General features: G+C 41.4%; 2 protein-coding genes across 12 annotated transcripts in view; one reads left to right on the top strand and one right to left on the bottom strand.

Moving 5' to 3' along the window:
- The window catches only part of TXNDC11 (thioredoxin domain containing 11), a 104,993-nt gene extending 98,272 nt beyond the window's left edge, over positions 1–6,721 (top strand). For both annotated transcript variants that reach the window (XM_077827672.1, XM_077827673.1), the window contains one exon: positions 5,955–6,721. In XM_077827672.1, coding sequence (XP_077683798.1) covers positions 5,955–6,600 — 646 coding nt within the window. In that variant the 3' untranslated portion in view covers positions 6,601–6,721. The remainder of the gene's footprint in view (positions 1–5,954) is intronic.
- The window catches only part of SNN (stannin), a 47,169-nt gene that overhangs the window by 17,337 nt on the left and 8,831 nt on the right, over positions 1–21,001 (bottom strand). For 3 of the 10 annotated variants that reach the window (XR_013347259.1, XR_013347258.1, XR_013347257.1), the window contains exon 2: positions 8,773–9,758. Coding sequence is in view for 6 of the 10 variants with exons in the window: in XM_077827678.1 (XP_077683804.1) it covers positions 9,402–9,665 (264 nt within the window). In the remaining 4 variants the exon portion in view is untranslated. Of the gene's footprint in view, positions 1–142; positions 162–6,651; positions 9,759–14,355; positions 14,476–16,309; positions 16,527–16,702; positions 16,756–21,001 lie in introns of those variants that run through there. The other 7 variants (XM_077827674.1, XM_077827679.1, XM_077827678.1 and 4 more) reach the window with 6 other exon arrangements.

Below are 21,001 nucleotides of genomic sequence, written 5' to 3' on the forward strand. Positions count from 1 at the left end.
AGGAGTGACTTGTCTGATCATGAGAAGTTTGTAGGGGAAAAGAACCTTATCCATGTCATTACTTGTTTACTCTTCCAAGAATAGCTTAGCTTTGAACAGGAACCTCATTTGGCACAAGTTTTTGGACCGTTAGTAAAAGGAGATCATGTTGCTTTTCCTACCTGAAATGAAATAAACAGAAGCTGCCATAAATTAAACGAAGTAAACAAACAGTGTAATGTAGTATGAATGTTCCGTACATCAATAAATTAGAGTATTTTCCAGGATTTCATAGAGAATATCTTTTGAGGCAGCAGCGCGCTTAATAGGTCAACATAAGTACATACTCCTCCCTATGTATAAACAACCAAAGCAGCCCAGGAGGTATTGTTTTAGATTTAGGTGATCTGGAAGGATATTTGGAGTTGGCAGTTGTGTCCATTTTACCGAAGTGATAGCAATACCTTTTGTGAGGCATTAGGTACTGCAATTAGATCTGTGAATAGGTGGAATATAGGGCATCCCATTCTGACCAGATTTTCTCATATCCTCTTCAACCAGGAAACAGTCTAGTGTATTTTTCAACCCTCATCTCATTCTTTTCTTTCTGTAGCTTTTCTGCTCCAGTTTGGCGGTATGCCTTGTAGCCCTTTTGGATAACCTCAGATATTGGTCAGCTTTTTAATGGTTTTATTGATTGATCCAGAGTCAGCTACCACTATGATGTACTGATCTGGTTTTGTCCTCTTATCATCATTGTTTTTCTGAGGTATTGTATTGGGAGACTAACATGCATTCATCCTACTGCTGAGCTAATTGGCCTTATTGCTGCATAGAGGATAGATAGAGTTCTTGAGTTAAGAGTTCATGTAGGTTTTCTCTAGAGTTCTTCTCTTAAACAAGAGCTAAAAAGCATAAGCAGCTTTGCTAAGTAAGGGTCAAATTCTCAGTCCTTAATTAAACAAAATACTCACTGAAGTAGATAGGAGTCTTGGTATATGATAGATTTTTGGTCATAATGAATTGTTTTTGTGCTCCATCTCCACCATACTCATCATGATTCTAGAGATTAATTAGGCAGGGAAACTGGCCTCTTTTTTGACAGCTATGCCTTTGTCACCAACCTGCATGATCTTGGCGTTAGGAACAGTGATTTTTGTGTGCTTCACTGCTGAGTCTTTTAAGTAAGGGAAGCTGCAGCTTCTGTATTTTATGGTAATGGAACTTTTATCCTTAGTTCATCGAAACTCCCATTAACTTCAGGGATCTTTGCTTCATTCACCAAGTCTAAGCATGATAATGGTTTTGCAGTTTGATTCTTTCATGGATTAGGCAGCTAAACAGAATTCAAAGAATTTTTCACTGTTTTGTTTCACAGAGCTATGTAAGGTATAATACTCCTATCATTTAGTCATCTTTGAAACATCCACTTCTGTTGTTTTATCTCCTGGTCTAAAGGGTATATTTGCTGACTGATTCAATACCAGGACTGGGCTACAGTGTTGAATCTTTCTTCTTTCTGAATAGTACATTTTGGGTGCATTCTGCATGTAATGCTTTTACCCATCTCACTTTGATTCACTCACAGCCAGGCTCCCCCTCTCAGTACTTCCTCAGGGTGATCGATATGAGTTTATCCAATTTGATGGGTCACACTGTGTGCATATTACATGCTGTAAATCCCGTCCGTTACTGATTTGGCAAACAGAGGAACTTAGTAGAAAAGAGTGCAGCTGGTGCTTTTCAATAAATCCCTGAATTTGGACGGAGGGATTATGATCACAGTTGGAGTTTCTGAAGATACATGAGTTGTTTCTTTACTCACACCCACTTCTCCTCAACAACTTTAACATTGTTTCGAAGTCTAACTGTGCCATTTTGTTGGGTACCTGCAGTTTAAAAACCAACCTGAGGAAAATGCAGTATGGTGATGATTGTTGTTGAGCATTTGCAAGTGTGGTTTTCTGTTAAAATGACGTACAGGACTGAATACTGCATATTCCGGTAATCATCTTAGGGCAAGGACAAGAGTAGGAGAGAATCTTTCTTTCCCTTCAGCTGAGGTGCAGTAGCATTTACTCTTAAACACAAGGCTTTCCCTGCTCATTAACATGATGGAATAGGGCCTAACTACCTTTCATACCCTTTGTTTTAAAATAGAAAGTTTGAGTGGTAGCTTCTGTAAGTCTGTGGCTGCAGAAAACTAAATAAAGAAACCCTCTTTCTTCATTAATATTGCCCTACCACAGGATTCTGGCCATGGTCATCAGTGCTTTGGACTCCTAGATCTTAAAACCCAGATTCTTGCAAAGCAGAAAAGAAAAATCTGATTTTCTTTACAGGGACATTTAATCTGGTTCCTCCATTTTAAAGGAGTCAGTATTTTATGACTGTTGATTAATTGGTTTCTTAACACATCAGAGTAACTACATTTTCTGCAGAAACCCCTTTCTTGTACATTATCCTCTAAATAAAGGAAAGCTTAATTCTTCCTGACATTTAACCCATTTTCGTATGGCACCCTATAGATTTGTTTAATAAACCAAAAAAAGGATTATGACACAATTGTTTTATGGTTGAAGGGCATTATACAACCATTTCCTTTACAAAAGCTGGGTTAGTATTTTGTTCCCTTTCATAAATCGAAAAGGGGGAGGGGCTGGCTACTTGTTACCTGTTCTAGAGTTAAGGAAATTAAAACAGCTTTTTAGAAAGCTACCCTATTATTCACCTGTCTGGACTTTGATAAACTGCTCAAGTAGGAGAAAATATGATTGTTGTAAACTTAGGCCCAAATTCTGGTCCTCTACCCTCAAATGTAGGCAGATTCCCTAGCTTGGGAGTGTATGCTTCTGTGGCCCAAGTTCTGCTCATTGATACCTGTGCTTTTATTCTAAGCCCCAAAAGGTGCTTAATGTTTCCTTTCAAGAAGAATTTAAATGGGAAGGACTTCCATTCCAAAAGCAAATGAGGCACTGGGGGAAGGGCAGGGATAAAAGCGCTCTTTTGTGCTGGGTCATTTCCATTCTGAGCTCAACGCCAAAAAAAAATCAAGTTTTTCATTATGAGATAATCAGTAATAGGTTATGATTTTACAAGCTTCAAATAAAAGCTTTTCACTGAATTTATTGAGGTTGCTTCTGGAGGTCGGCTCTTTCACAGGGAATCCAGTCAGAAATAGTGCTGCAGACTAGCTTCTTATCTGCAAACTACCTGTGCTAAGCTTCAAGTTCTATTTTTCTTGTAGAAGTCAAACACAGGAGAGCATTACAGGAACTTAGAGATGGAACATCATCTCTGTGTTCCTCGGACTGGCTGTAGTACTGCTACATGGGTGAATGTTGGGGAAACAAACGTTAAAGTATCAAATTGAGCAGTAAGTTTGAATAGTTTAAGCTGAGCAGCAATGCACACTGAAAAGGGGTCCTTCTGATGCACTTAAAGAATCTCCATTTGTTACTGTGTTATGGGAAGTATGTGTCTGCTATTTCACTCACCAATTAAGTTTTTGCTTTGTTAGTGTTCAGTCTTTCAGATTGAATACTGGCTTATACTTCACAGCAGGGTATCATAAAGTAAGCCTGAGCTTTAGGAGCATGTTTACCTCTCTCACTGAATGGAAGAGGGAATGATTAATTTTTTCTTCCCTAGGAATATTCACTTCAGAAACAAGGGGTGGAAGTTTTCTGATACCATGAATACTCTACTTACTGATTTGGCAAATGAACATTGCATCATAAAGTGTACTATAATGTTTTTCCTGGAACTAAGTTGTCAAATTGGTGTTTCTACAGCAGGAACTTTGACACAAACTACACAACTTGTGCTGCTTTGGAAGAAGGATTTTTATTTATTACCAATTATTATGGCTTTAGTTAACAAGCACTTCTCAGTCAAAGTTTAGATTTGCTATAGTGCTATGCTTTGTGTTCGTATTTTCCTTGTAGCATTAAGCCTTTGGAAATATTGAATCAGAAAAGCCTTGTCCACTAGGACTAGCTCTATTTTCCCTTAGATACAATGGCCTAGTGTATCATTTCAGTTTCCCCCAAAAAAAATCTCAAACACCAATTGTAAACTAAAAGTCATGGGGTGTGCCTTAAGTACAGTGAAACTAAAGGTTTTTTTTTCTACCCTGCATTATTTTCAGAAATGAAGGACTAAGTACTCGGTTTCAACTACTTCGATAACATTGAGCTAGGAGGCTTATACCTCTATCAAAATTGTTTAAGCAGCATGAAAGTTGCCTTTAGATGCAAGATATATTATCAGCTTGTAGGACACTAAAGCTTTTTTTTTTCTTCTAATTGCATCTGCAAATTAAATGTCAACCCTGCCCATCTTCCCCCCTCCCATACATAGGATTCACCGCTTCAGCCCATTTCCTGAGGAAGGATGTAGATATTTATGCCCTACAGTTTACCTTAAGGGTTGTTAGATGGGATTTTCTGAACTAGAATGGGTGAGCAAAGAGCAAAAGTAACTTCCAGGACAGAGAAACATCGTCTCCCCTCTCAAACAAGTCTAGGGACTCTTAGTAACTTTAGCAGATCTACTGAGGGGCTAGAGTACAACAAATGAGGTAGCTCCTTTAACATGGGCAGGTTTCCAATGATTAGAAAACACTTCTAATACTGTCTTGAATTATATACATGTAACCTGCCTGCCACTGTAGTCCATGGAACAGTTATAAAATGCTCAAGCAATGGTTTGCTTGCTGAATGATCAGCCATATACTGAATTAAGTGATGTCTGAGTGGTGTAGGTGGTGATAGATGCTAGATAAGTAGTTTTCAAATAAGTGGACAATTCTGATGAGTGGGGACTAGATCTACTGTAAGTCAATTTAAGTAACAGCAGAATGTAACCCCTAAGAAGTTTGGGCCTCAACATTTTGAGGTAGTGATGGAAAAATAAGTTCCCATCCCATTGTGTACAGTAAGTCTTAAATTCTGCTTGCAACACTACTGAGTCTAAGCTTCCAGAATTGTATGCATGGTATTCTAGTGGTAGGAAGGAAGGGCTGTAGTTTGGGGGAGGGAAAGAGAAGAAGTTGCTTTTGAAGAAATGCCTTTGAGGGAGTAGTAGTCTTGGACAAGAGGTTTTGCATAGTACATGTATCAAGTAAAACTTGGGACAAGTTTACTAGAGGAAAACACGTGTCAGGTCTGTTTGAAAAATCAAGTTTTTCACAAGGAGAAATTGTGAAGTTAAGCTCTGTATCATGTATGTGCTAAACCAGTTTTAGCCATCTTCCAGCCTCCATTTGTTTTCACCAAATAATAAGATGACAAAATAGAACCCATTGCTTGCTAAAACAACATCTGGTTCTGAAGTAGGTATTAGTTGTTAATGTATCTATGCTCTGAAGGCATCAGTATTGGTAGCAGACATTGACATCTTTAGAATGCCTCTTGCTGAATGAAAGTAGTGTAGTGTGGGGTTCAGATTACTTAGTATAAACTTTTTTCTTCCCCTACTTTGTTAATGGATTCTTCAGTGGTATTTGTGTGTTGATGAAAATCAGAACTATAACTGCTTATCATTGTATTCATGTTAAGGTAAAGTACTGTTTAAGTGGGAAAATAAAAGATGCATCAAAAAGTAGTATTGCATTGCAAAAAAACTAAAGATTAAAAAAAAAATCAAATTATTACCTCTCTGAAGTCAGGAAGGAAACTTAATGAGGTTTATCTAATGGATAGCAGGCTGTATCCTAATGTGGAGTGTTAATTTTTGGAAGCATGAAAATAATCTTAATTTGCCCCTCCACAATGCTGGTGTAGGTTATATTATGGGAAAAGCATTAGGATTCTCTTGTTCAAAATAAAGCGTACAGAATAGTAGTTAAATAGAAGTGATATCTAGAAATTTAGTTTTGATACCACCAGTTTAAAATCTAAACCGAATTACAGTGTTCAGATAAATAGCCAAAGACATTTTAAATGCACTAATCTACCTGTATATTTTCATAGGAAGGATGAGAGTGTGAAGTTTCCTGAAGATTTTTCAGTTACTCTTCCTAATCTGCTTAAATTCATTTTACATTACTCAAGTCTACCTTCAGCTGCACCTGACTCAGAGCCCTGCACCAAAGAATGTCCACAGAAAGAGAGTGTGTTACAGCAAGAGCATATCTCCCACTTAAGGAGTGAGATTCAGAAATTGAGATCAGAAGTCAGTGCACTACACCAGGCTCAAGATCAGCTGGAAGCCCAACTTTCTGAAGCCAGAAGAGAAGAACATAAACTACAGCAGCAGAAGCATACACTGGAAAAGCAGCACAGTATTCTCCAGCTCCACAGTGAACAATTACAGGCACTATCTGAACAGAAGAACAGAGAATTAGAAGAAATGGCTGAGAAGCTTCAAGAATTAGCAGATGCATCAGAAAACCTCCTTACAGAGAATGCTTTACTAAAAGTCCTGCTAGCATCAATGGAGGGGAAACTAGAGAACAAAGATGAAACCAAGAAATCCATTCAGTCAGAGGAGACTCTTTCCACCCACAATACTGGCCCAGTTCTAACTGCTATAGACAGATTACATGAAAGAGAAAGGCTTGATGTTTCCAATATTGATACCACAGTGACTGAGCATAAAGAAAACAGGACAGAATAATTATTTATGCTATGGAGGGGTTGGGGAAAAAAAATCAGGAATGACACTGCATTGGGAAGGTATTTATGCAAATTTTATTTGTTGTAAATAAAATATTTTCCAATTGTCTAGAAAAATCAAACCAGAATTTCTGCAACACTTCGAACAATTTACCAGATCTTGAAACCTAAATGGAGATATGGAAAACACTTTCCACTTTGATTGCACTAATTTGATAGCCATTTTATTAATTTAACCTAGGTTAAAAACAGTAAATTCCCAGGGAAAGCAGAGTGAAGCATCTCCTACCAAAGGACCAATTTTTGCACTGGCTTCTTCCCATGTCTCCCAGAGGAAGTGTTCATTTAGGAACTTTGACAATATATACTTTTCTAAGAAACAGCTGAAGGTAGCCATCTTCACTGCATTTTGCCTTTGTTTACAGAATTGGCTGGAAATGATGAATTTGTTTATTTAGTAAACTTGAATGAAAAGTCAAATGGTTAAAATATTCTGTCATTCCTGTTGTAGGATTTCAGCAACTCTGCATACCACTTTTACATGTGCCACAATTAACCTACAATTGTCTTTGAATCGTAAGTTAGGGAACAGATTTTTATAGATGTTTCATTATGGGGAACAAAAGGCAGAATAATCTCATCCAACCTCCTTATGCATCCGACTAGTGTTCCTTCTGCCTGCTGTCCACCCCAAAAAACCCCACAAGTGGGGGAAGGAGAATAAAGTTTGGCATCCCAAACAAGCAAAGTCTTACTTATTGATTGCCCAGCATATATGCAGTTAAGAATCCAGTGTGCATGTATAGGCCAGTGACTCAAACCATGGGCTGAAAAATTAAAATTGGCATCTTTGGAGCCAGTAAGTATACAATACAGTGTTTGCCCCCTCCCTAGGCAGTTGTATTCCACACTGCACTTAGAGGAAGGAAGCGCTTGTCCATTAGTAGCAATGGATTTGCTTAGCCAAGCTGTGGCCTTTGCAGTGAGACACACTTCATTTTCTAGCCTCAGTTTAATCAGTGCACACAGGAATAAGAATGCAACTCAGCAGCTTGTCCTGGAGGGAGCTAGCAATTTAGTTCATAAGTGAACTATCATTTGCTTGCAGACAAAGTCATTAAGGCCTAGCTAGCTAAGAATAAATAGTGTTATTCGCGATGTATCAGCCGTCATTCACACCAGTGTTTAGCAAAATAACTGTCCCCGTCCCCCCCACACAGAGGGTGGTGGTTGACCTTTTGCATCATCTACTACTTGTGCACACCACACACACACACACACACACACACACACACCCTCTCTGCATCGCAGTTTGCTAGGGAGTTTAACTTAAACTAAAGGAATTCCTTAGCTACATATGAACTGGTAAAAGCTGGGTAGTTAGTGGAATATGCAGGCCTAAAAGTTAGGAAATCTAGAACATTTTAGCCATGGTTGAATGATTGTTCAGAACCTGTGGTACTGTTTACGGCCTATAATTTTTCACTCCCAGTACCTGTTATAGGTTTCTCTGTAGTACAGAGAAGGGAAAGGTTAGGAAATGAGGGGCCTTTTGTGTGAAGGTACTTCAGATTACACCAAAATATTTTTTTAAAAAACCCTATACCTACCCACAAACAAGCTTTTCCCTTCCCTCTTTCCAACACACCCAAAATTTAGTTAGCTGTTACAAGACAAATTTCAGTCTGCCCTGTAAGTTAAGAATCCAAAAAACCTTATCTACAAAATACATTAACTGTAGACAATTTGGTATCTAGACTAAAAACAGTTTGCACAGTTGGCTGTTTAGCTTCATGTTTACATATGCCCCAACTACTAGGTACACATATAAACAGTGGTTATGGGGGAAAAAAGAGGAATAGTTACATTAATGCCAGTTCTAGTGAAAACACCACTTCTGTAATTAACATGCTTGCTAACAGGAGGGAAAGATCTGCTCTACTGCTATTTTTAACTCCACTGGAAACCTTCTGGACCATGCATGAAGTAGCCATCATTAGTTCCCAGATTGGAATCTGCTAAAACGGCAGTTTCCTTGCAGTAGCTACATGGCTAGGACAATCACAGTATTAGCTGCTAACAGCTTAATCTACCCTAAAGGAAGAGAGGTACAGTTCCTTCCTTATAACCCCTATCCTTTCTGCCTCAATTACCTTAATGAGATTATATATACCTGCATTCAGAGAGAGTGTTCTGAATCAGTCCCATAAGAGTTTTAAAACCAAAAAATAAAAAGCAACCATTCTGTCTTTATGGTTATGCACTCAGAACTTCATAGCAGAAAGAGACTTTAACTGCAGATTTGGTTTTGAAGGTCTGGTATCCAATCTGTAATCATGTGGCTCAGATGTCCAAATGTGTGTTACTAAGAATAACTTCATACCACTTCCATATGCTGGATAACAAAAAGCCAGAACTCCTGGCAGCCTATTTACAGTTCACAGTTTTAAGTAGTTCACATTACAGTAGCAGTTCCATCAAAACAGGCTCAGCTAAACATTCAAGTAACAAAAATGCTATTAGTCTTTTCATGCCAGCATATGCCTGCACGTCCATTGCCAGCAATGGACTTTATACCAGAGAAGTCACCTCTTAGCACTAAGGAGTTAAAAATACAGGATTGATGGATAGTATAGTTTCTCAGTGCATGCAGTGGCAAACCAATAAAACCATAACTTTGAAGTCTTATCTCAAGCTGTTTTAAGAGAGAGCAGTATGTATGTCCAGTTTCTTCACAGTATCAGTTCTGCTGATTACAGACATCTTAAGTGTAGTCCAGATACACATCTGTGCTGCTCAAAGTTAGCTATGAATTTCTGTGCCATTAGGAGTCAGCTTTGCTTTTCTCTCTACACAAGGTCCTTTAGCAGAATACTGCACCAAAAGGAAAGGCTCTTTGGTTTCTCCTTCTCCCACAATGCTCTCTTCATCTTCAGACTGGCTGATCCTTTGCAGACGCAGGTAACACCAGCAGCCCAGTATCAAGGCACCAAGAGCAGCAATAGCAATCAGAATGACTATTACAGTCACCACTCCAGTGGTGGGGCTGTGATCCATAATAGACATGGTCAGTATTTCAGGTCAATTCTCCGATCTTAAAAGTGGTTCTTCAGTCCTTGCTATCAGTTTTGAGATGTCTGAGGCGGCATCTTGGAACTCCTGAAATACAGAAATAAGATGAGTAATGCAATTGTACATGGATATTACAGTTTTGCCTTATTCAGTAGCTTTAGTGTTACGTGGCCGGTGCAACAGATTCTGGCAACCCCCCCCTCTTGCTGATCTGTACATAAGTTTGCCTTTTTTTTGGTTTTGCTCATTTGTTTGCCTGGGGAAAAAAATATTAGCCCTCTTTCATACAAAGCCTTTCAATTTGCATGGTCATATATTAGAAGTGTTAAAACTTTTTATTCAATATGATTTTGCCTTCGCTTAAACGCACAGGTTACGTGTGGTACATTTCCTACTGAACCAAAGTCCTGAATGACTCAGATGATCCTGAATGCTTATGAATCAATGTTGAAAGCACAAGATGAGGTATTAGTCAGTGTCTGGTACAGATCACTAAATCACAAGAGTGAACAGGAGGATGACTGCCTCCTTATGCACCTTTCTGCAATGAGAATGGAAAAAAGACTGATCACAGAGGACATCAATATGACTGACATATTCATACTTCCAGTACTGAAACATCCTTGGAATTTCTAAACATTATAGATAATTTCTGAACTCAAAGGGTTGCAGCCAACATGGGGGGGAATTCTATATTACACCTTGTTGGAACCAAGAGGAACTGATCACCCAACTAAAAATGAATGGTCATTTCCTGTACTTCTACACTACATTTAAAAAAAACCCCACGCACCCTCTGGATGGAGTCTCAGAGCCAGAGTCTATTGACTGGTTTACAGGGCTTGGGCTGCAGGGCTAAGAAGAGCAGTGCAGACATTAGAGCTCATGCTGGAGGCAGGGTTCTGAGACTCTCCTTCACATGGGTTTCAGAGCCCAGACTCCAGTTAGCGCCCAAAACATCTACACTGCAATTTTGAGCCCTGAGCCATGTATAGCCAAATAATGAAAAAGCACAAGTCACTGATTCAGATCTAGATTGCTTACACCAAGTCTACCCAGCATACACGATGCATTTTAATATGGCTACATGTAAATGTGCACATCTGGGAGAATGTAGGCCATATTTACAGGATGGGGGACTCTATCCTGGGATGTAGTGCCTCTGAAAAAGATTTGGACATTGTGGATAACTATGAGCTCCCCCTGTGAGGCTGTGGCCAAAAGATCTAAAGCAATCATAGGATGTATAAACAGAGGAATCTTAAGTAGGATTAATGAGGTTATTTTACGGATATGACAGCTGCTGGAATATTGTGTCCAGTTCTGGTGTCCACAATTCAAGAACGTGGATATATTGGAGAGGATTTAGAGAATGATTAAGGGTTAGAAAACATGCCTTATAGTGAGACTCAAGGTGCTCAATCTATTTAGCTAAACAGAGAGATGGTTAAGGGGTGATCTGATTACAGTCTTAAATGCCTGTATGAGGGACAAATATTTAATAATGGGCTCTTCAATCTAGCAGAGAAACCTATACAACATGATTAGGACCGTACCAAATTCACAGCCGTGAAAAACGTGTCACAGACTGTGAAATCTGGTCTTGTGTGCTTTTACCCTATACTAGACAGATTTCACAGGAGAGACCAGCATTTCTCAAATTTGGGGTCTTGAACCAAAAGGGAGTTGCAGGGGGGTCACAGCATTGCCCACCCTTACTTCTGCGCTGCCTTCAGAGCAGGGTGCCCAGAGAGCTGTAGCTGTTGGCTGGGCGCCCAGCTTTGAAGGCAACACAGCAGCAGCATAGAAGGAAGGATGAAATACCACACCATGCACCCTTACTTCTGCGCTGCTGCCTTCGGAGCTCGGCTGCCAGAGAGTGGCGGCTGCTGACTGAGGGCCCAGCTCTGCAAGCAGGAGCGCAGAAATAAGGGTGGCATGGTTTGGTATTTCACCCTTACTTCTCCGCCGCTGCTGGCGGTGGCTCTGCATTCAGAGCTGGGCTCCTGGCCAGCAGCCGCCGCTCTCCAGCTGCCAGCTCTGAAGGCAGCGCCGCCGCCTACACCTGCACAGAAGTTAGGGTAGCAGTACCGCAACCCCCATTACAATGACCTTGTGACCCCCCCACCCAAACGCCTTTTTGCGGCAGGACCCCTCCGATTACAACACTCTGAAATTTCAGATTTAAATAGCTGAAATCATGAAATTTACAATTTTTAAAATCCTATGACCGTTAAATTGGTAGGGTCCTAAATACGATTCAATGGCTGGAGGTCGAAGCTAGATATTCAGATGGGAAATTTGGTAAAGTTTTTAAATGGTGAGTGATTCGCCATTGGAACAATTTGGGTTGTGATGGCTTCTCTTATCACTGGCCATTTTTAAAATCAAGCTTGGATGCATTTCTAAAAGATCTGCTGGAATTATTTTGGGGGAAGTCCTGTGACCTGTGCTATACAGATGGTCAGCATGGATGATCACAATGATCCCTACTGGCCTTGTACTCTAAGTGTTGGTTACAGTGAGTTCCTGAATGGATTTTATCTGACCTGAAGAGATGATAGCCAACACGTATTCTCCAATCAGACACTCAAGCCTAGTCATCTCTAGATCCTGCCCATGGCAGTAAGTAGTTCCAGTTAGGGAAGGGAACATTACAATTTATATTTAATCAAACAACTTTAGTGGTTGCAGAGTTTTGCCTTAGTTCAAGTCGAAGCCCATTCTGCCCGCTGGCTAACAATCATACCAGAGCCATCCCCAGATCGGAGGAAATTCTTTCCTGTACTACTAATGGAAGCCTATACATTCTAGTATTATGGGGTTTATAAGATACAGTATGCACATGCCAACTTCAATCATGTAAGTTTTCAGCAGTTTCATAATCAGGTGCTAATTTCATAGTCTCATTAAAACATTTAAGTGCAAGTATAGATATACTTCAAAAACAGTTCAGGACGAAACCCTGTGCAAGTAGAACCAAAATTGCACTTTGAAGCATGGAACAGAAACAAAAAGTGATGATGTCAGCACAAGCCATGCCCCACCTACTAATGCAAAGCTGGGGGGAGGGGAAGAAGGGTGAAAGATGTAGGTTATGTTCCTCTAAGACAAATAAATCAGGAAGACAGTGGCAGTTTAATAAATTAAGCATGAAACATTGAATTCTAATAATAATAGCTCTTAGGTGAAGGTCACAATTAACCTGTAAATAGGGAAGGATTAGACTGCAGTGCTTTCCACCACCCCTCCCCATTTTTAGAAAGTGCTGGAAAACTGAAAGATCATGTGACCTGAATTGTGGTACAGAAACTAATCTAGATTATTTTCTATGCTATGATTATCTTAATGTGTACAGCCATGTTTAGCAATATTCTTGGAACACCAATAAAGAACTCCCACCAGCTAACACAAATATTAAAAGCTGGAAGATACCCTAAAACTTGTAAGCATTTGAAAGAAGTTTTGTCAAGTCAGAAAAGTAATAGCTGCTGTAACAGTAGTTGGCAGAAAACCAGCAAGTGTGACACTGGTGCATGACAGCATCACTGGCAATCTACAGCTTGGTTATGTGAGAAGGAGGATAATACTGCTCTCCAGCTGCTAAATAAATTGTCCTACTTGTCAAGTTACTTCATTCCTTCCATCCACTGTGCCCCACTGCAGTACCCAGGGCCGTCCTTACCCATACGCAAAGCACGCAGCTCCGTAGGGCACCAGGAAATTTGGGGCACCAAATTTCCTGGTGCCCTGTGCAGCTGCATGCTGCTCCAGCCCCTGCTCCGGCTCTTCTCCAGGCCCCTTCCCCGCCCCCACTCCCCTGAAGATTGTAGCCAAGCCTGACTATGCACTCACAGCGTGGTAAGTGGAGTGACCCGGCCCCAGCCTGCTCTGCTCCGCTCCCTCGGCTCCCAGCCATGCCACGCTACCAGCGAGTGCTGGGGGGCGGTTCCCCCCACCCTCCAAGTCTGGGAGCCAGGGGAGCAGAGCAGCCTGGGGTCCCAGGCCTCTGCGATGGGGAAGCGCGGGGGTGGGGTGGGCTGGTTCCAGGCCTCCGCAGAGGGGCTGTGTGGGGCCCCAAGCCTCCGTGGGAGTGGGGATGCTGGCCACTTCCTGTGGGAAGTGGAGTGACCTGGCCCCAGCCTGCTCCGCTCCCCTGGCTCCCAGGCTTGGGGGGGAGGGGGGAACTGCCCCCCAGCACTTGCCAGCAGCGCAGCTGGGAGCCAGGGGAGCAGAGCAGGCTGGGGCCGGTCACTCCACTTCCAGCAGGAAGTGGCCAACCCCCCCCCGTGGAGGCCTGGGGGCTGTGTAGGGCATCAAAATAGCTAGGGATGGCCCTGGCAGTACAATCAGAAGGTTAATGTTCACCTCTGCCGCAACTGGTAAAGTCAGGAAGCCTACACACGGGAGCAACTCCTGGCTTCCACTCCACTAGCTGAGCTTTGAGAGGAGAGCCTGACTTGTCACCATTTAGTAAAGTTACTGTGATCAGGCAATAGCTGCCGTTGTTTGCTTTGTGAACTTGCTCAATGCAGTGGATTAAAACAAATAAACAAAACACCCACTGTGACCCATGAACCTAATTATCTACAACAAAATAATACAACTGCTTTGGCCACGCAGTCATTTATTACTGACATTCGACACCTGTTTGCTTAAGTCGTGACAACAAATGCAATTTTACTTGTATTTTTAGGAAAAGACAGCTGCCGATGCTGGCTTTGAGCGAAGTGAGACTTTCCTCCTGGTTATTCTGGCAGGAATGGAAGAGGGTCATTACTTCAAGCTTCCCTCCCTCCTCACTCTAGAAGAGCAAAATTAAAAAAAAAAAAAAAAAAAAGTTAAAGGAAGCTGAAAATGAAACTGAAGAGGCAGCAGTGTGCAAAAAAGGAGGGGAGGGATGAAAGGTGGGCTACAGTTTTTGTGGGTATTACTCTCAAACTTACCCAGACTAATCAGCAGTAGCAAGCAGAAAAACCCCTATCCCCCCTTAAGTCAGGACTCCTTATTTAAGAGGATGCTCTTTCACAAAAATCTTTAAAGCAAGTTTCCACTCATTTTTCTGTGCTGTACCATAGGTCTTTTGCCCCCAGCTGATGGTTAATATTTCTTTAGACTTCTCACCCTCTGCTGCTGTCAGAGCAGAAGAAAACATCAAGGACTCATGAACCTAGAGGCAAGGCTGAGGCCTACCAGGTTCATGACTCTGCGCCTCAGCTGGACGCAAGCCTCCTAGCCTGGGCGGACAGATTTAACACTCACTCTACTCCAACTACGGGACTCGGCTGCTGCAGGAAGCTACTTGCTTTGGGCTCAGCAATGAACTGCAAGCTGTAGCTGATGGTAGGAGGAAAGTGAGATGCTAACGTTTGCACGGTCAATGGAAAGCATCAAGGGCTGAGATGGTCAGGAAAACAAGTCTCTCCCCTCCACCAGAGGAGGCTAGTCTTTGGATTAGCACTGGAGTAGGGCTGCCTGCTGCTTCATAGAGCTCTGCTGTAAGCTTGCTGTCTGTGGGAAAGGTTACATACACACACACACACAGAGCTCCTGAGAGAAGGTTTCCCTACCTACAAACGTCACCCTCCCCCTTTCATTCTCTCCCATCTCACCTAAAACAGGACCTTTGCCACATAAACCCAAAGACTGAGTTGATTAAAAGTCAGACCCCATCATGTTGCTCATACGCACGTCAGGAGGAGTCATTGCCCAGAGTCCATCCTCTAGCCACCCTTTAGACAAGCATGGACACACACACCCAGGACAACCACTGTTCGCTATCTTGTTACTTGTGCAGCTGCACTCAGAGAAAAAAAAAAAAAAAAAAAAAAAGCCATTAAATATACAAGTGACGTTGGGCTCCATGTCTCAATTGCCACGTCAAATGTACTTTATTTACAAATAAAAACAGCTTGTTTTTAAGTACAAGCCCTGCAAATTAGATCTGGGGTTAAAGCCAAAATGGGTTCTTTTCTGAAGCACAGTCACCAATATTACAAATTCTTCAGGCCTAATTCTGCTCTCAGGCACTGCTGTGCAACCCAACAGCCTTTGGTTACATTTTGTACAAACCTAGCATATTTACTAAATTCCAGTTGCAAGTCCACAGTTCAGCTAATGATACACAAAAAGAAATAGCATAGTCAGAGTAGCTATTTTTTGTTTGTACACAATGTAAAATAATGACATCTGCAATTTCCCTTCTGATAACTATGATCTACCTTTCTGATAGTGTAGTCTTATAATGAAGATCCTAATATCTAAGCCAGTTTTGAGGTAAGGTGATTGGAAGGGGCCTATATGTCAGATCAAATTCATTGACTGCTAAAACTGTACATCTACCCAGAGCACCAGATGGCTGTATTTTTTAACTAAATTGCAGTTAAGACTAAATGGCCTGATCCTACAGGCTGACCCACTCAGGACAACACTTACATCCATACAGATCAGCTTCTAGGACTGTGGCCTAAGTTTTATTTGTGATAATTCTCCCCTGTTTAAAACGGATATTGTTCTTCCCTTTTGTCTAGGGAAGCAGACATTTCTGTCAAGATTCAAAGCAGGGGATGGCTGGTCTCTTGCCATCCCATTCCTCAGGGGAACCTGAATGTATAGCTGGACTGAGAACTGTTTCTCACCTCTCCAAGGGTGCAGGAGTTTCTTTCTCCAATGACTAGCTCCTTCATGTGGTGTGTGCACATGGGATATGGATGGGATGTGAAAGAAAGAAAAAATAGTCACTCTTTCTAAAAACAAAATCAGAAAACCTCTACAGTGCTCTCAATTCTTCCCAGAAAATAATTTCTTTACCCTTTTATAAGAGGTTACTTGAGTGGTGCAGCTATGCTACAACTCAAGTGAAGTTGGAAGGGAAAGATTAGCATCTTCCACTAGAAGATTCTTTTCCTCTGCTTCCCCATTTTTCTTCTCTTATATACACAGGGACCAGGTATAACCACCCTGAGAGGGACTTAAGCTGGCAGCTATTTTCTAGCTACCAGTGGACATCAGAAAGAACCTTGTTAACCCACCTGTGTCTAATCATGAGTCTCAGCTGCAGCAATTCCCACTCAGCATGGTGGTTCTGAAATACATAAAACCTTGTGGCAGACCCTGAGTTAGGGGAGAATAAGAAGTTTTAAGGAAGATTGACAGTAGGCTATGAAGAGACTACAACACTTGCAGGTAACTGAGAAGCTTTATGCTTTTTTGGTTTAGATTTTCCTCCTCTTTTACTGATAAACCTTTTTACCAAGGGAGTTAATCTAGCACCTTTACCCTGTGAGACAGATGCATAAATATATCCTGCAATAATGGGCAGCACAAACAGGTTCTTAAAATGGAACTTCACTCCCTGGCAGAAGTGATAGTTAAGTTTAGCTGTTCTTAGTCTCTTTCCTAGTCAAAATACAACCCAGCCCTCCCACTTGTCTGAATGATTGTGCCCCCAAAAACCTTTGAGGAAACGGTTCTGCTGTAGGTGTTCTATGTACTCAGACTAAATAGTGAATGTGTGAGTATGGTCAGAAGACAGTGACTGTAGCATGAGGGGTATTATTGAAACAGATCATTCCTCAGGTCAATGCTGATGTTTACATTTAAGATAAAACAGTAATCCTTTAAACTGATTAAAATAACCTCTTATTAGTTTGCCTTAGATACACTAACAAAGAACCAAAATGGGCAGAGCGTCACAGGTGAACAGCAGAAGTCACATCTGAGGCAGGCTACATGTGAATGAACTGTTAGCTTGTTATTTCCATAAATTATTTCAGACAATTTATATAGCAAGGAAGCATAGATGTTTCAGCAACCATCATGGAAACAGGCTTTTTTTTTTTAATAAAACCCACAAGAGCCTAACTGGTAACTAAAGGAATTTATATACTATTTAGAGAATGCTAGCTGGATAATGTAGACTATGGTATATGCTGAAGTCTGATGGCCCCTAATATCTCATTACAGGATAGGGGTAGCTTTCATTGAGGTCCAAGGATGTTACTTGTCTTTTTGTGGCAGCAGGATTAGGCTCTTGTAATTTAAGGAGGTATGGAAGTGTGGGTTTTTTTTGGTTTTTTTTTTTTTGAGGCATATACTTGGTTTCTTAACTCAAGAATTCAGGTCTGGTCTATCCTGGAAGTCTCTCTAGAGAAACAGTTAAAACATGAGGTCCCAGGGAGGAGTGGCTATTCAGATTTCGTCTCTAGGATGAAGCAACAGACTTGTATTTGGGGTCCTTAAAGAGCACAAATGCATCAGCAAACAGACAAGCCAGGCTTGTGCCCCTTGGCTGGTCACTCAAAGCTTTACAGCAAACTGACTGGTGCTGTGGGACTTTTGCCTCAGACATGGCAGCTTAACTTCTCTGCAAGGAGTGAGTCATGCCAAAAATAAACAACCAAGCTAAGAAAAAGGCTTAGGAGCCTACCAAGAGCCATTTGAAGTATAACTTCTAGTAGTGTAGTCTACTGGAATTGTACTAAGCTTCCTCATGGTTTCTTAAGTATCCCAAATATCAAGTCACAATATGACTTTAAATATAATGGAAAAAATGACTGGCAGTAGCATGGTGTTTGTGAAACTTAATCTGAGATAGTGTGTGACCCTGATGGGTCCAGTCACCCTGTGACACCTTCACTATAAGGGCCAATAGAACCAGCCATACCTTTTCTATAATTAATTAGCTGTTTCCCAGCCTGAGGGGGTAGGCTAGCTTCATGGTGACCTGGGCCTTATAAAATGACACCACCTTGAGGGCTGTGATTGGGGAGGGACTGAGCCAAGGTCTGCATGAGGCTTAATACCCCACAGGAGCCAGCCTGGCAGCCCAGTGCTTTATATACAGGAGCAGGGAACGCAGCCCAGAAGGGGCTCAGAACAGTACCTCACAGAACACAGCCTGGGCACTGAATGCTCCATCCCAGAACCATAAAGACTCTCCAAGGAAGCCCAAAGACGTACAGGGAACAGGGCCAAGAGGGCAAGCTGAAGAGCAGAAGAACCATTTTGGTTTAGAGCTTTTAATTGGATTTTTTCCACTTCAGAATGGGTTAAGATTATCACTTCTCCAGTGGTGTGTGGAAAGCTGAGGTGGTCAACCTCAGAGTGCCAGGCCAGCAGAGGGCACTGCAGGGTGGCATGACAAGTCAGATAGCTGGCTGTTTAATGCCATCAGCAAGCTATGAGTTCTGAATACTAGATTCAATTGTATTTGTTTGAAGGCAGAACAGATTTCCCATTTGGTTAATAAGTGGACATGGACCTATGGCACAAGGCTCCCTTATACTCTTACTAGTAAGTCAAGTCATGAGTTTAGGGATCTGAACCTGGGCCTAAGAAGTGTTCCAGGATTGAGTGGGGCCTTAGGACAAGTTGGGTGCAGGGGTCTGCCCACACACATCCTGAGGCCCACTGCAGAAGTGGGATCTGAAAGGGCAGCACCTGTGCTTTAATGATTGCCTTTAGGAAAGAATACCTCAACATTTCTGCAGTATTCTGAGTTGGCTCTGGAATAAGAAATCTGCTTCTTAGGTCTCTTGTAGCATGGAAAACAACTTCAAGTTGCCCTGCATATTATCAGTGGCCAAAGCTAAGTATCTATCTTTTAAGAGGCAGTGCTTAACAAGTTATAAGCTACAGATGGACTGTAAAACAGCTTGCAGACAAAGTGCTACCTCATCATTGCCTTGAAGAGGGTATCGTTAATGTAGATCAGTGGTTCTCAAAATTTTGTACTGATGACCCCTTTCACATAGCAAAACTGAGTCTGACCCCCCTCCTATAAATTAAAAACACTTTATAATATATTTAGCATTATAAATGCTGGAGGCAAAGTGGGTTTTGGCAACTCATCCCTTCCCAAGTAGGCTGTGGGACTCTGGGACAGGGACAGTCTTCCAATGTGTTTGTACAGCACTTAATCCACATCTGACTCAGGCTTTGGATGCTAGTGCAATATGAAGAAAATGGAGTCTAGAGTACAAACCAGAGAGGCAGAACAGTGCTACTAACATCTGTATTTGGAATGACTTTGCTATGGGAAGCCATGCTCCGAGATCACAAGAGAAGTTATGGGGACTGGCCTATCAAGTGCCAAGAAAACTTTGTCTTTTTTTTTAAAAATGACACCCCTGAGAAAGTCCATCACCTACCTGACAAGGGCTGTGGCTTAACTAGTCCCTGCAACTATTCTCCTCATTTAGCATTTTTAAAGTTTTCATGGTACAATGCTACAGCTAAACTAGGGTTTAAGCTCTTGCATAAAGCCCAAGGTGAGTAAATTGAAGCCAGGAAGTCAAAACTGGGTGGTTTTCAGAATGCACTGAAGATGACTATTTTAAGCTTTTAAAAAAATAACATATAGTCCAAGCCCATTCACACACAGCCTATGACTTTGAGAAGCACTGCATGCAGGCCAGGAGCATATCCAGCTCAAATCTCTTCAGCAAAGCCTCACTTTGGTAGGTCTCTAGCTTGTGCAATAGTATGACAGCATTCCGTTCTGGAAAAGGGGACTGAACCACATTTATTAACACTACACCACAGACTAAGGTCCAAATTCTGCTCACTTCAACCACATGAATCAAGCAGACATCAACCAGAAAATGGCAAGATTTGGCCTCACACTGGTCTTGAAATAGTTTAAGTATTCTCTCAAAGTAGCTTTCAAGTCCTTTAACACCTTAAAACCGTGAATGCTAGCAATTCAGCTGCTTGGTGGAACAGAGCAGACCAACCTTATGTAGAATAACTTTAATGCAGTAAACTTGAGGTAGGATTGCAGATGGCTTTGGATAGATACTTAAGTAGCCATGAGCTTTTTTTATGTAGCTTGTCACAGGCAAACCTATATGCAGGAACTACATTTGTAATTCTGAAAACCATATACACTCAAATGCTACATATAGCTTACCCAATTCCCTCTTCTGCATTGTATGCTACTCATTGGTGAGCCTGTTCTGATTCGTGCTGTAGGCATATCTGCTGCCTTATTCTGACCATTCCAATTAACACTCTGCCAGTACGAGTGACTTTTATAGAATCTAGCTTGGTAACCTTGAACTGACTTTTACTGCCACGCTACGCTGCACCACACCATTGGACACTTAAGACTTAAGGGTTTGGCAAGTTTTGTCACTATTTTATCTTTTTGATTTAAGTGAACTGATATTTAAGGCAGACTGCCATAAAAAGAGGGCCAACTTTGTATGGCTTTGTCACATGCCACAACTATTATCCTAGTTTTGAATTTGTAGTTATTACAAGAAGCACTGTAATGTAGTAACTTAGTTGACAAGTGCCCAGCACACTTGTATTCTGTAAATGTAAGT

The sequence above is a fragment of the Eretmochelys imbricata genome, chromosome 10 (assembly GCF_965152235.1).
Source record: "Eretmochelys imbricata isolate rEreImb1 chromosome 10, rEreImb1.hap1, whole genome shotgun sequence".
Lineage (NCBI taxonomy): Eukaryota > Metazoa > Chordata > Testudines > Cheloniidae > Eretmochelys > Eretmochelys imbricata.